At 32.8% G+C, this 14,589-nt stretch overlaps 1 protein-coding gene across 2 annotated transcripts in view; it reads left to right on the top strand.

Annotated features, from left to right (window-relative positions):
- LOC111507252 (microfibril-associated glycoprotein 4-like) overlaps nt 1–14,589 on the top strand; it is a 70,334-nt gene that overhangs the window by 26,021 nt on the left and 29,724 nt on the right. For both annotated transcript variants that reach the window (XM_074172711.1, XM_074172712.1), the window contains one exon: nt 14,347–14,577. In XM_074172711.1, coding sequence (XP_074028812.1) covers nt 14,347–14,577 — 231 coding nt within the window. The remainder of the gene's footprint in view (nt 1–14,346; nt 14,578–14,589) is intronic.

Here is a 14,589-nt window from a genome sequence, read left to right as displayed (position 1 = left end):
ATTTGTACTTGTTCCTCGATAAGTGATTTACGGCTGGTAAATTTATGGATGTTCAAGGTTTCCCAAGTCAATGCGGTTTCCCTTGTTGGCATGTTTTATCAGTTTCTCAGAAAGTATAAACATCATATCTGAGAAACTAAAACACCAAAACATAGACAAAACTTACATTAACCAAATGGAACACAGTCTAAATACAATAAATAATCGAAATTATTTCGAATCTGAAGGGAAAATTTATACACCAACAGATGGACTAGCGATGGGATCCCCACTATCCAGCATCATATCCGAAATATACCCGCAAACCATAGATGAGAAAATCTTAACAATAATAAAAACACATGATGAAAAAGTAGAATGGTTCAGATACGTTGACGATGGACTGTACATATCACAAAACAATGGAATAAGAATAGAACAAATAAAAAAAGAAATTAACAAAATAAATCAAAAACTATGTTTCAGTATTGAGGAAGAACACAACTCAAAACTTAACTACCTGGACATAACCATAGGATATAACCACAACAAAACCCAATTTCAAATGGCAATATACAGGAAACCTGCACAAACAAGCTCCACCATACTCGCAAGTTCAAACCATCCATCATCACACAAAATGGCTGCCTATAACGCATTAATATATAGAATGTTAATGATAACACTCAGCAATGAAGCCCGAAACAAAGAACGGAAAGTCATATACCAAATAGCGAACGAAAACGGATACACACAAAAAGCAATATATAAACTAGAAAACAGAATCAAACAAAAAATACAGAACAAGGATCAAGCCGACCCAACAGACAAAACAACACAACGATGGACAGCATGTACGTACGTAGGACACCAAACCAAAAAACTAACAAATATCTTCAAACCACTGAACATCAACATCACATACAAGCCGAACACGAAAATAACACAAAAAATAAAAAACTATGAAAAAGAAGAAGACAAAGACCAAAACGGGATGTACAGTATACAATGCTCGGACTGCAATAAATTCTATATCGGCCAAACCAAGAAAAAACTGATCCAAAGGTACAATGAGGACAAAAAGGCATACATAAATTTACTAGTATATAAATCAAACCTCGCAACACATGCCATACAAAACAAGCATAATTTTTCCCACCAGAGAACATAAAACTCATAAAACAAGTCAACAAGGGAAACCGCATGCACATTTGGGAAAACTTGAACATTCATGAATTTAACAGTCGTAAATCACTTATCGAGGAACAAGTACAAATCAAAACACAACAAGACCTCACATTCAATATATTAAACAAAACCATACACATTCCTAGAGACGATCTAGGAATGTGGGTATCATCGAAACTGAATGTTGCACTACAGATGTTTCATTGATTGGCAGTGACAATTCTATTCAGACTGACGTATCGTTAGATGAATTCACCTAAATATATTCTGATATTATGAATAGGAGTCATGGCCTATATTAGTAGTTGGTTTGAGCCGATTCCAGAACATCCCACGAAGTAGCCGAGGTGACTTTGAGGAGGTGTTATGAGTTTGACCTTGAACGACCTTAACCTGCGTCACACAGCGACGCAGGCAAGGTGACTTTTAGGTGGTGTTTTGAGTTTGATCTTGAATGACCTTCATTCACTCCCTATATTTTTGACAAGGTGACTTCAACTTCGAATGAATTCGAGCCAATTTTCAACCTACCCGATTCAACGTAACTAAGGTAACTTTGAAAGATGGCTTTGAGTTTGACTTTGAACGACCCAGACCTACGTCACACAATGCAGGCAAAGTGACTTCAAGGTAGTGTTTTTGGGTTTGACCTTGAACAACTTTCATTGATCCACGCGGCTATTTCGAAGATTCGATTATTTGACTTTGAACAATACTTTGCAATATCATATGCATTTGCTGGGCTGAATTTGAGGGCGCTCATGTATTCTCCTTCCTTTCCCCACTCTTTGAATGAGCATATAAAAGAGGGCCGCCCTCACAGGAGTTAGTTTGATATCGCGCATATTAAATATAATTTCGAAGATTTGAGGATTCGACAGTGACCAGCTGCATGGACGAAGGTTTTTGGAGTGCGTTTCCAGTTTGACTTTGAGTGACCTATACGTCACACGAAGTAGCCGAGGTGACTTTGACGTAGTGTTTTGGATGAATTTTGGTCCCTGTAAATTTTTTCGTCGGATTGATAGTTTTTTATTTAAACACGAGACAATGAGGAGGTAAAATCTTATCATTGTGTTATCAAGTTTATTTTCATTTTGATTTCAATAAATTTTTTCGTAGGTTCGTTTTTTTTTTCGATATGAACCCGAGAAAAGGAGAGAGTTAATTTCATCATTCTATTTTCACGTTCATTTTCGATTCCACGTGGGAAATGGTGATGAATAAAGTTGTATAAAATTGAGTCCCGTACAATTTTGGTATTCGTCAATTTTTCCGTAGTATCGATATTTTTTATTTTAACCCGAGAAAATATACACAGTATGAATAAAAGATCACGCTTTTGGATCCATTTTCAGCTAGAACGCCTGGAAATATCATCTCATGGCATGATACTTTTATTATCAGGTCGTTGTCTTTAACGGAGTCAATTCCTATGTTATATCGCCTATCTTGTATAATAAAACCATAACATTCATATTCATGTTGACTTCACGAATTTTTATTGATATAGCCACTGACTTGAACCATGACAAACAAATGGTGAAAATTGCATATTGATCTATCATCGTCTCTGAGTTACATGATGTTTTTCGAAAATGTGCATTTTCTTAAAGTTACTGTAACTTTTTTCCAGTTAAAAATTACCAAAGCACTTTTCTTCGTAGAAATCAATGGTGTAGAACACTCAGTTTTTAAATGAGATATCAATAATTATTTTTATAAACTATTTTTCAATGAGACACCCTGTATATTCCTATAATTCAACAGAACTCAAAATTATCTTTCTAAAAATGTAGCAAACTTGATGTTTTGCTAGAGTCATCTTTGAAATAGAGAGCTTTTGATTTTTTCTTGTAGACTTTTGACACGCACACTTTGATCAAGTAGGCTTTGGACAATGCGGCGATAAGACAGAAAGAAATCATTCAGTAGTAGCTACCAAATGTTGTGGAAGCTTTTCACAGTCGTAATTAAAACGCATAGTTTCAATAAAACTGATAATATTTACTACTAATAAATTCAACTACTTCAACAATAATAATCATTGATTTATTGTACCACTCAATATAGTAGTTCTTATTGGATGGCGTTAGTTTTTAGGTGAAGACAAAAACGAACAGGTAGAGGAGAATGTTTGTAGTCGATGGTGAATAAACACCTTTTAAAAACGACGAGTGTTTTTAATTATTGATATCAAGTCCCAATGCATTGAAAGTGGCGGCGAGGATGGGATAGGATTTAGATTGTGTGAATTTCAAACTTAAATTTCACGAACGGGAACTACGTTCGAAATTCAAAATGAAGTGTCAGAATACATAAGTCATTTACAAGAATTCGATCCATTAGTAGCCGACTGGTCAGTTTTTAAGAGGAGAATCGAATATTATTTTGTGGCAAAACAATACCAAAGACGATGAACGTGAAGATGCAATTATTCTTAACGTACTAAGTGAGGACGCTTATAAATTGATTCACAATTTTTGTATGCCGGGTGAACCAGAAACTAAAAAGTACTCGGAATTAATCATTTTATTAGACGAACATTTTAAACCAAGTCTATCAGTGTTTGCGGCACGGTACAAATTTTACCATTCGCAAAAACTAATCAGTGCATCGCCCTAGAGAGTGGTCGGCCCGGTTAAGAAATTTGGCGACATTGTGTGATTTTGAAAACGATCAGTTAGAATTAGTGTTGTGTGATAAATTCATTATGGGGTATGATAAAGGCCCAGTACAGGCTTGCTTTTTTGAAGAAAAGAAGACGGCAACATTTAAAAATGTGATTGAAGTGGTTTTGCGAAAGCGGCGGCGCATCCATCTTTAAGTTCTGGAAATCCTGAACTTGCGCATCGATCTGCGACATATTCGACCTCTATTCTCGACCTGGGCATATTCATTATGCGCAGGTCGAGAACAGAGGGGAAGACAAAGACTAATAGCAGCGGGGATACAACCGTCATCTTCAGGTGTTCATTTCTAGATAGTCATTCATGTAATAAAAAAGGGTTTTTAGCTCAATGTGTCCCATAAAACGAAACAAAACAAATGTTATCACACATAATTATTTAGGACCAGATAATTCATCTGATTGTTCACTTTATAATTTAGAATGTAACATCAATCCAATTCAAATTGATTTAAAGATAGACAATATACCTTTCTCTTTCAGTTTAGATACTTAGATACTGGTTCTAGCTTTACAGTTATTTCCAAAAAAGTTAGTTACGTAAATTTTAGATACAAAGTTTCGCACCAAACAGAAAAAAATTTTAACTTATATAATGGAGATCAAATTATTCTTATTTTTTTTTAATATATAAAATGTTTTATAAAAACAACGATAAAAATAAAATAAATACAACAATTAAAATTAATTGGCGCTCCGGGGCGACTTCATTGATTCCAATGGCGCATTTGCTTTTTCAGCTGCAGGAAAACCCGGAAAAACCTGCAGCACCACATCATCTGAAGATCTTGATCTAACAATGTCCTCTCTCTCATAAAACAAAATGTAGGGTGTCTCCAGAGGCTCCAATAAATTCAATGCATCGCCAGAACACTTCGTGACACGACTATCGTCAAACTTAAACCAGTCCGTTTCTTCTTTGACCAAGGCGTAATAATGACCAAATTCAACTCCAGAACCACAGAGAACAATGACTGCATGAATATTATAACAGTGGTCTGCTAGGTTGACATGTTCATCTATTTCGAACCTTCCAAAGAGTTTCTTGCTTCTGTTAGAGGTTGAGTCTTGTTTGAAAATTATCAGTGTTATTATTAGATTGACTGGTGCCTCAGATATACTTGTTTCCTTATAACAGTCAGTTAGTTTGGCGCATGTTTGACAATACAGTCGATCATCACCTGTTAAAAATTCCATTTTCAGATGATTTAACAATAAGCTTTGCACGGACTGGTAATTAGCCGTATTAGGAAAAGCTAGATGTAGTTCCAGAAATTCACGTAAGTTTTCAGTACTTCTTGAAAATTTACCACAAAGTAAATTCATTTATTTATTTATTCCTATTGATTATATTGAGTATAATGATAAGATTGGCACCTTTGTTGTGAAAGTTGAATAACTTTTTTCGAGATCAATTGCCCTAAAACCAAACTGATATTTTTGCACTCGACGCGCGTTTCGCCAACAAAATTAGCATCCTCAGGAGAAGAAAATTGAAACCTAGTCTAGTCTGGGTAATCCTTATATACTAAAATTTGTTACCTGAGGTTGTATACCTGAAGTCCAATATGGAATTTTTCGGTAATGAACTACCTGCAAGTTCTTAGTAGTAATTCTCTTCCCAACAGAAGATTAAAAAGCGAGCTAGACGGGATGGGTCCCTTATCGCCATTCATGCTATTCCCCGACCAGAAAGGTTGGGGATTTACGATATCAGTTGTCAAGATTGCAACAGCAAATACATATAAGGATAGTATATAAGGATTAACCAGACTAGACTAGGTATCAATTTTCTTCTCCTGAGGATGCTAACTTTCTTGGCGAAACGCGCGTCGAGTGCAAAAATATCAGTTTGGTGTTAGGGCAATTGATCTAGGAAAAAGTTATTCATTATATTGAGTATAATAATATATTATATATATTACACATAATATTATAAAAGATGCGGCTGGTCCACCTCTCTTGGGACGTGATTTTTTCAATCTTTATAAGCTGAGAATTACAAATAATGTTTCATTGATGCACGAGAAGATTTGAAGTTTTTAATGAAAAAAATTTGTTCCCTTTTTGAACCCGGTTTGGACACTTTCACTAAGGAGGTGATTACCATAAATTTGAAAAATGCCGAGGTTTTTCGAGCTCGACCGCTTCCTTTTGCGAATAGAAAAGAAGTTGAAAAAGAGCTGGATAGATTACAACAATTAGGTGTTATAGTATCGATTGATTATAGTTTTCGGGGAACACCGATTGTACCCGTTTTAAAAGGGGATGATTTAGTATGGATATGCAGAGATTTCAAGGTAACTCTCAATTCGGTGATTGAAATAGATCAGTACCCTTTACTGAGAATAGAAGAATTATTTGTGAAGTTACAGGAAGTTACAGGTGAATTTCAAAAATTAATGAAATCATTATTAGAAGGTATTCCGGGAGTATTTGTTTTCTTAGATGATATTCTGGTAAGTGGGTGTAATCGACCGGAACACCTATCTAGACTAAATCAAGTTTGAACAAAATTGCAAGATGCAGGTTTGAACATATCATTGAAAAAGCGTGAATTTTCTAAAAATAAAATTTCATGTCTGGGGTAAGATATAATCGATAAGGAAGGTTTACATACTTCACCGGAAAAAGTAATGGCTATTAAAAAATGCTCCAAAACCAAAAAATGTTACTCAGTTGCATCCGTTATATGATTTACTTAAATCTGACAGAGATTGGTTCTGGTCCACTGAATGTAATGACATTTTTAATTCTATTAAATCGATGTTGATTTTCTTCCCCGTCTTAATTCATTACAATGCAAAACTACTTTTGAAACTTACGTCATATGCTTCTTGTTATAGAGTTGGGGCAATATTGACACATTATGCCTGGCGGCACTCATAAACCTGTTTCGTATGGATCACGAACATTATCAGCGACAGAAAAAAATCATTCTCAAATTGAAAACGAAGCTCTATCGATCATTTTTGGATTAGAAAAATTCAATCAATATCTTTATGTCAGGGAATTTCTATTAGAAGTAGATCACAAACCACTTCTCGTTATTTTTCACTCGCAAAAGGATATTCCACAATTTTCTGCAAATCGTTTACGACGCTGGGCGGTTATATTATCAAATTATAATTATAGAATCACATTCGTACGATCCTAAGATAATTTGGCCGATAGTTAATCACGGTTACCTCAACCCATTAGGGAAAATGAAATTGATAGTGAAATTGAAGAAGTTGATTTCATCAATTTTTTTTACAAATAAAATTACTTTCTATTTTGGGAAAAAAAGTTTTTGGCTTTCTAATACTCCATATGATACAAAAAAAAGGGATGAGAAAGTTACTCCTTTGCATGATCTACACATTTATGTATAGAGTTTCAAATTGATTACTTCCTTTCTTTCTTTGGAAGATTCTCTCATCCCTTTTTTTTATATCAGATGGAGTAGTAGAAAGCCAAAAACTTTCTTTCCCAAAAAATTAATCACTCCTAAAAATATAACCCCTTCAGTTCAAATAATTACTTTCCTATTGATTTTGAGAAAGTAAAACGAGAAACCGAAAAAGATGATTTGTATTTGCAAATTTTAAAATATGTTAAGTCCGGTTGGGCTGGGGAAATTAAAACTGAATATAAACATTTTCATAGATTTCGAAATGAACTGAGTATTGAAGAGGGCTGTTTACTTTGGAACAACCGGTTGATGATTCCTTCGAAACTAAGATCATTAGTTTTAAAGGAACTTCATGTTCACGGGAGTAGTCAAGATGAATAGTTTAGCGAGATTCTTTTTCTGGTGGCCGGGTCTGGATAAAAATATAGAAGATATATGTAGGAATTGTTAGAATTGTTTATTGAACAAGAAAACTGCAAATGAAGCGGTACTTACGAAATGGCCTTGGCCAAATGAAACATGGTCTCTTCTTTACATCTTAAGGGATCCTTTTAACAAAACAATTTTTTCATTTTGGTGGATGCTCATTCCAAGTGGATTGAAGGTTATTCAATGGCATCAATCACCGTCAAAACAACTATTGAAGTTTTGAGAACTACTTTTGGTCGTTTTGGACTTTCATGAAAAATTGTTTCAGATAACGCCACTACATTCAGTTCAAATTATTTCCAGATATTTTTGAGAATGAATAATATTGAACGTGTCATCTCCTCTCTTCTTTAGCCGTCTTCAAACGGTGCGGCCAAAAACTCAGTTAGAACCATTAAAACGCTTTAAAAAATGCTCTTGGAAAAAATTTGAGAAATCATGTCGCAAGAGAGTTCAAGAAACAAAAACATTATCGTAAGGGTAAAAGACTTATAGAGTTCAAGGAAGGAGATTCAGTTACTGTTTAAAACTATCAAAATGTAAGGAATCCTACTCAGATAAGAAGAAAAATGATAAAAAGATTAGGAAAATTAGTGTATTCAGTGAAAATTCCAGAAGTTGGACATGTGTGGAAGGGACATTTGAATAAAATAAAAAAGTATACTTTCAAAGAAGCTTCTCTACCTACCCTAATATAGAGACAAGTAATCACTTGTTATCACGCAACTTAGACAAGGAACAAGGGAGAATTTTGACAGGGAGGGTATTAACAATGAAGTTTTAGCGACCTCCCATTCACCTCAACGTACTTTGGCCAATGTAAGAACAACACGTCAAATAAAACCTGTAGATTGGTTAGAGTATGTAAAATTGTAATTTTTTTCCTTCGAGATGTTGGAATTGTGTTTTTATTTTTTAGGGAGGAAGTATTGTAGTATATTGATTTATTGTACCACTCAGTATAGTAGTTCTTATTGAATGGCGTCATTTTTTAGGTGGAGATAAAAACGAACAGGTAGAGGAGTATTTTTGTAGTCGATGGTAAATAAACACCTTTTTTAAAACGACGAGTGTTCAATTATTGATATTAAGACCCAATACATTACAATAATAATAATAATCAAAGGAGGTGCTCAAAATGTCTATTAGCTTCTCCTACACAGAGGCGACACCTTTTCTGAACGTTTTTTCCCGAATCAATTATTTCAATAGGTATGAGAGAAGCAAAACTTTGCATCACTATCGCATTCTGAGAAGTTCTGAAGAACTCTGGAGACTTCTGAAAAACTCAAAAGCCTTTTATTTCACATGATTTCGTGACCATTTTCGTTTATGTAATGTATTATTGAATAGGATAATGTATTACTGAATTTGATATATTTTATATTTTCTTTTTTTGCGTTCACAAAAAAAAGAACGAGTAGTTTTTTTCGGGTAACTGCTCTGAAGGGTCATCATAATATATTATTCCAATTGTGTTTGTACAGTAATGTTCATTGAGGAATAAAACTTATTCGGGAAATGAATAGTTTTCTTTTTCTTCGAACGTACATATCAGTATAGATTTTTGCGGGTGTACCACTTCTGATCCTTATCTCGAATGATGAGAATGATCTCAGGACTCAAAACTTGAAAATAAATGTGAAACTGGATAATGAATAATTTCTGTCACATTCACACATTCACCCAAAATGTGAATCATATTGACTATTTTTTCAGCAGAAAATTTCATATCTAAACATAAAAAAGTAGAGTTCAATCATACATTCACCTGCTCAAAAGCTATTTTGAATATTTCCAAGCTTTTTTCCACCCTATTTCATTTCAATTATCAGTTTGACTAATTTCAATAGACATATCACTGTAATACAGTTCCATCAATTATTTCGCGGTCAATAAGTATCGAAAAGCAATGAATTCAGTGAATTTTATCATGATTTGTCATAATACTCAGAAATTCTTAACAATGACCTATAAATAACTATTCAAATGTCTAACCTTCAATGATAGGTAACCATTGTTGATATTTTCAATATTTGGGGTAGTCACCTATTTCATTGAACAATAGCGATTGAACAGTCACAATAGCGATTTAAACCCGTTGTGTGAAATATGTCAAATAGGTATTGGTGATGATACATATCCGAAGTAGGTGGTAAAGACAGTCTTTATATTTGATATATCAGATATTCACATTTATGCCCAAATATTCATTGTACTTATGGAAATATTCGTGACCAAACCAACATTCAATAATAATAATCACGAACCGTTTATGGCGAAATCAAAGTATTTCTTTAAGTAATAATAAATCTTTATTATGTCGACCGTAAATCAAATTCGTTAGAAATATTCTTTAAATGAACAGGTATTCATGGAATTCATGAAAATTCATTTACAGAAACATGATACTCAAACCTACTAGATTATCAGTATTATATCAATATCCATTTTGAAGTTTTCTACTAGGTTGTATTTTCTAAGAATCTTTATATTTTTAATATAATAATAGCATGTATTAGTCGATATGAAGGAAAGTTTTCAGTGAAAAACATATTTTTGGATACTAGCTTCTATTATGTCACCAATCCTATGATATTAAATTTTTCATAATAATTATAAACTCAGTCAGTGGAAAATAAAAACATGATATGGATAGCATAAATCAGTTTACAGTAGGTAACAGCGAAAGCTGCGTTACTGTTTTTCATGAATCTATTCACGTGAATAGTGAATTGAGTTAATAGAATAGAAAAAAGCATTTCATGAAAACTGTGAATGCATAAATCAGTTGTTTGTTATATCAATGGAATCCACATTCAATTTATTTGAACAACGGATTAAATTCATGAAATACATAAGTGATTACATCAGGAGCGCATAAATGAGTTTATAGTATATTATTGTGAGGTGAGTTAAAGTTTTCATGAACTTAATAATTTGGGAATTTATTTATTCTCAGGAAATCGATAAATAATACAAGTCGAATGTATGATAATGATTGAATTAATTTATGATTTTTTTTGTCAGATTGTCGTCTTCAAAGACCAATAACCTTTATTTCAAAATTTTAGATTTCTTATCATCGATTTGGTTTTTTGAATATTACAAAAAAAATTGCATACAAGCTATGATGGATTCATTTTGGATATTTTGATGATAATCAATTATATCTCAAAGCTATTTCATCAAAATTTCGCTAGGATGATTTTTTTTTTCAATTATGATATGAAAAAATACACAATAATGGTGTTTGTTTCGAATAAAAGAGAATGCTCAAGTCTTCAATCATTTCATTCATATTGCGGAAGTTATAAAATGAAATGATGAGTATTATCACATTTCGAGGCTATTTATTGCACAATGAATAAAATTACTGCGTGAATCGATGAAGTGACGTAGGTTGTTCAAAGTTAATCTCATTTATATTAATAGAATAATTGATGAATAAGACTGAAAAACCTAATCATAACTTTGTGAATATTAGATGTATGATGAAATTGGCCGATACCTGATGAAAATCGATAACTGACGACTGATGACTGAGATTATTGTTCAAGTTTGAAAATGTCCATATAGGACGAAACTGCAGTAACGTTAGTTACAAATAAAAGTGGTAAAAACAAAGTTTTCATTTCTCTCTTCATCACGATCTCCTACCACGTAGTAACGGCTACATCCATCAATTTATTGATAACTGACGTATTCAAAAAACACTTTATTGTGATATTTTCATTGAACGGTTAAGATTTCATCTGAAAATTCCATAAACTAGGATTGAATATTGCCACATGTTAATTGCGTCAAATAACTTGTTGATGACTGTCAACATTATGTGATTTTTTCTATGAAAATAAAGACTCTGAATATTACCCGATTCGGATGAATATAATAGCATTTGGTTGAACATAATAGCAAAATATGTAGATCTTGTATACAACAGAAAATCATCTCAGATTGTCTATTGAATTTTTTTCCAGCTAACTCAAAAAAATTTGAATCATTATTAGGTGAAGCATATTAAGACACCAGCCATAAATAATATAATGGAGAATCAAAAAAATATTCTAGATACCTGCTGTGAAGAATAGAAAACTTGTCTTACAATAAGTAGCAACTTTGCGATTTAGATGGTGAAAACACAGAGAAAAATACCCCATTATGTAAATGTCCCATAATATTGTTATATTCATTACTGACGGTATTTGTGAAACAACACCTCAACATATGATGTATACTTCTGATACTGAGAGAATGAAGATACTAGAGGTGAAGGGATAGGTTGGAAATCCTTTTAAAATAGCCGATACCTACACTCATTCAGCTCATAGTTTTTATTGAAAACCAAATATAGTTGATGTGGAAATTTATTCAATATGTCAGTGAATATGTTATCGTCGATAACGATCAAAAGTGCGAATGATAGCAAATGCAGTAATGGGTCAGCAGCTTCAATCATGGATGAACACTCGATCATGTCAGCGAATCCATGGCCAGTATCAACACTGGTTAAACATTAATTGCCCGCCGATTTAGATCAGTTGATATGTGATTACGAAATTATTGGAGAAAAGTTAGCTACAACGCAAGCAGCTGAGCCTAACCCACATTCTATAGTGGTCATTTCAGACGGAGAACAACAAGAACCAGAATTGGAGAATTCAACCAAAAATGTGGCGAAGTATCAAAAATTCATTCAAAAAAATCGGAATATGTGAATCACCCACCTGACGAAACTCTTGTTGTTTCAATGTTTGAAGCATTCTTTGAATTGAAAAAGCAATTATCCGACTTAGAACTTCTTTCAGAGACACATAAAACCAAGAAAGAGGCGGCAGATTATAAAAAAAGGCAATGTATTTATCTGATCTTGATGAGTTGCTATAGCCAAAGGCTAATATACAGGCTCGCATTGATACAATCAGAAAGACAAAGTCAAATATATATCAATAATGAGAATATTCAGGAATGTCTATTTGAACAAAGAAGGCTTTCAGATATTGAACATTCAACGTCACATACGTGACGAAGTACTATCTTTATTGTCGATATAGAAGTACATATGTTGATGCTGAATGTAAATAGGGCCTTGAGATTTTTTCCATTGTGTGAATAGAAAGCTTTGGAATGTGAATATAATTTTGCGATTTTTTTTTAATTGCGTTAAAGATAGCTTTGAAATGTGATATTTATCAATTTCACTGGGATATTTCATTTTCTGAATCAATTATTACATGACAACTATAACTGAGCTTACATACTATAAACTCACTTATGTATTTCAGTAACTGGATCCGCTGTTCGAATAAATTGATTCATGAAAACTGCAATGTGGTTTCCATTGCATTTATACTTTTCATGTAATGTTTTTTGTATTCCATTAATTTAATTTACCATTCATATGAACAGATTCATGTACTTTTCATGTGATGTTTTTTGTATTTTATTAATTGAATTCACTCTTTATATGAATAGATTCATGAAAAACGCTAGTTCACCTTTCTTTCATTGCCACTATAAACTGATTTATGCAATATGTTTTGTTTCTTCATGTATTCTAACAATTGAGTTCACGGTCAGTTGTATTGAATAAACTCGAAATGTGAATATGACTTCATAATTTTCTTTTCATAGTGCAATAAATAGCCTTGAATTGTGATAATAATATTCATTCAATTTTTCAACTTTTAAAATGATAGAAGAATTGATCATTCTCTTTTATTCGAAACAAACATAATTTTCATTTATTTTTCCATATCATAAGTAGATGAAATTGTATGGTTTCAGCCATATATGTATTGACCAAACAATTAGCTATAATCTAGATTTATACTCGCACAGTATATGTTTAGTTTCCAATCCTCCTGTATATCGAGGATTTGGTTCTTGATGAATTATTTTTCGAACATTTTAAGAAGGTTTTCTAAGGTGTCAGTATGGTTTCATTATGAGAGATATTTTATACTTCCCATTGGAAAGTTGTTCAACTAAAAAATCATTATATGGAACGAGGTGGTCGTGTTGTGCCCAGGAAAATGTTGTCATTTAATACAGTTCTATTTATTTATTCAAATACGTCATATTTACGGAGCTATTACAGAAATACCAATAAATAATGATGAGTTCGAAATGAAATGAAGATGGATACTGTACTATAAATTCACTATTCATAATTTCAAACAGATGCTACGATACTTTTCACGGTTTTCATGTTTTTCACCAATATAAATTATTAAGTTCTGTATTAATATCAAATCCACAATCTACCTACTGTATCTATCGTAAGTAAATTAGTAGTATCCGAATGTAAATATTATGTGAAAAAGACTGGTTAGACTCCTTCTTTAATAGTTTAGCAATTATTTTCAAAAGCATCCAGTGTTTAACTTCATTCTTAAAACTCTTGTACCATAAATTTCAATTGAAAATTCAACTATCGAAATTATATTCCTTTAATGATTTTCCTGTGCTATCCATTTTCAGTAATGGTTTCTGATTATAGAATTCTAAGTTCTGAATTGAACTCAATAATATTATACGTTTTGATGTGAATACCAATACTTGCGTCTGGCGAACAAACTATTATCTTTCTCCATAAAGTGATTTATTCATTGAATCAGTTCATGAGTTTTGTTATTTTCCAATTAATTGAAATATTTTTTCGTAGGTTATGAAGCAAATGAGTTACTCGTAGAAATCGTCGACAGAGATAATGTGAAGGCTCTCGCTCATTATAAAGCATTCGCTGTCGGTTCGGAAAAGGAAGGCTATCCATTGAGTACTTTGAGAGATTGCACCGGTGATGCTGGAGACGCTTTAACTCATCATTTGGGGTCAAAATTCACTACGAAAGACTTCGATCAAGATTCAAATCCGAGTAATTGCGCTATAGCGTACAGTAAGTGGAAAA

Source organism: Leptinotarsa decemlineata, unplaced genomic scaffold (genome assembly GCF_025532065.1).
Source record: "Leptinotarsa decemlineata unplaced genomic scaffold, Ldec_3_MD MMD2_tig00000157_RagTag_RagTag, whole genome shotgun sequence".
Classification (NCBI taxonomy): Eukaryota; Metazoa; Arthropoda; class Insecta; order Coleoptera; family Chrysomelidae; genus Leptinotarsa; species Leptinotarsa decemlineata.
Note: the sequence above shows the minus strand (reverse complement) of the source record. Positions and strands in the feature narration are given on the sequence as shown.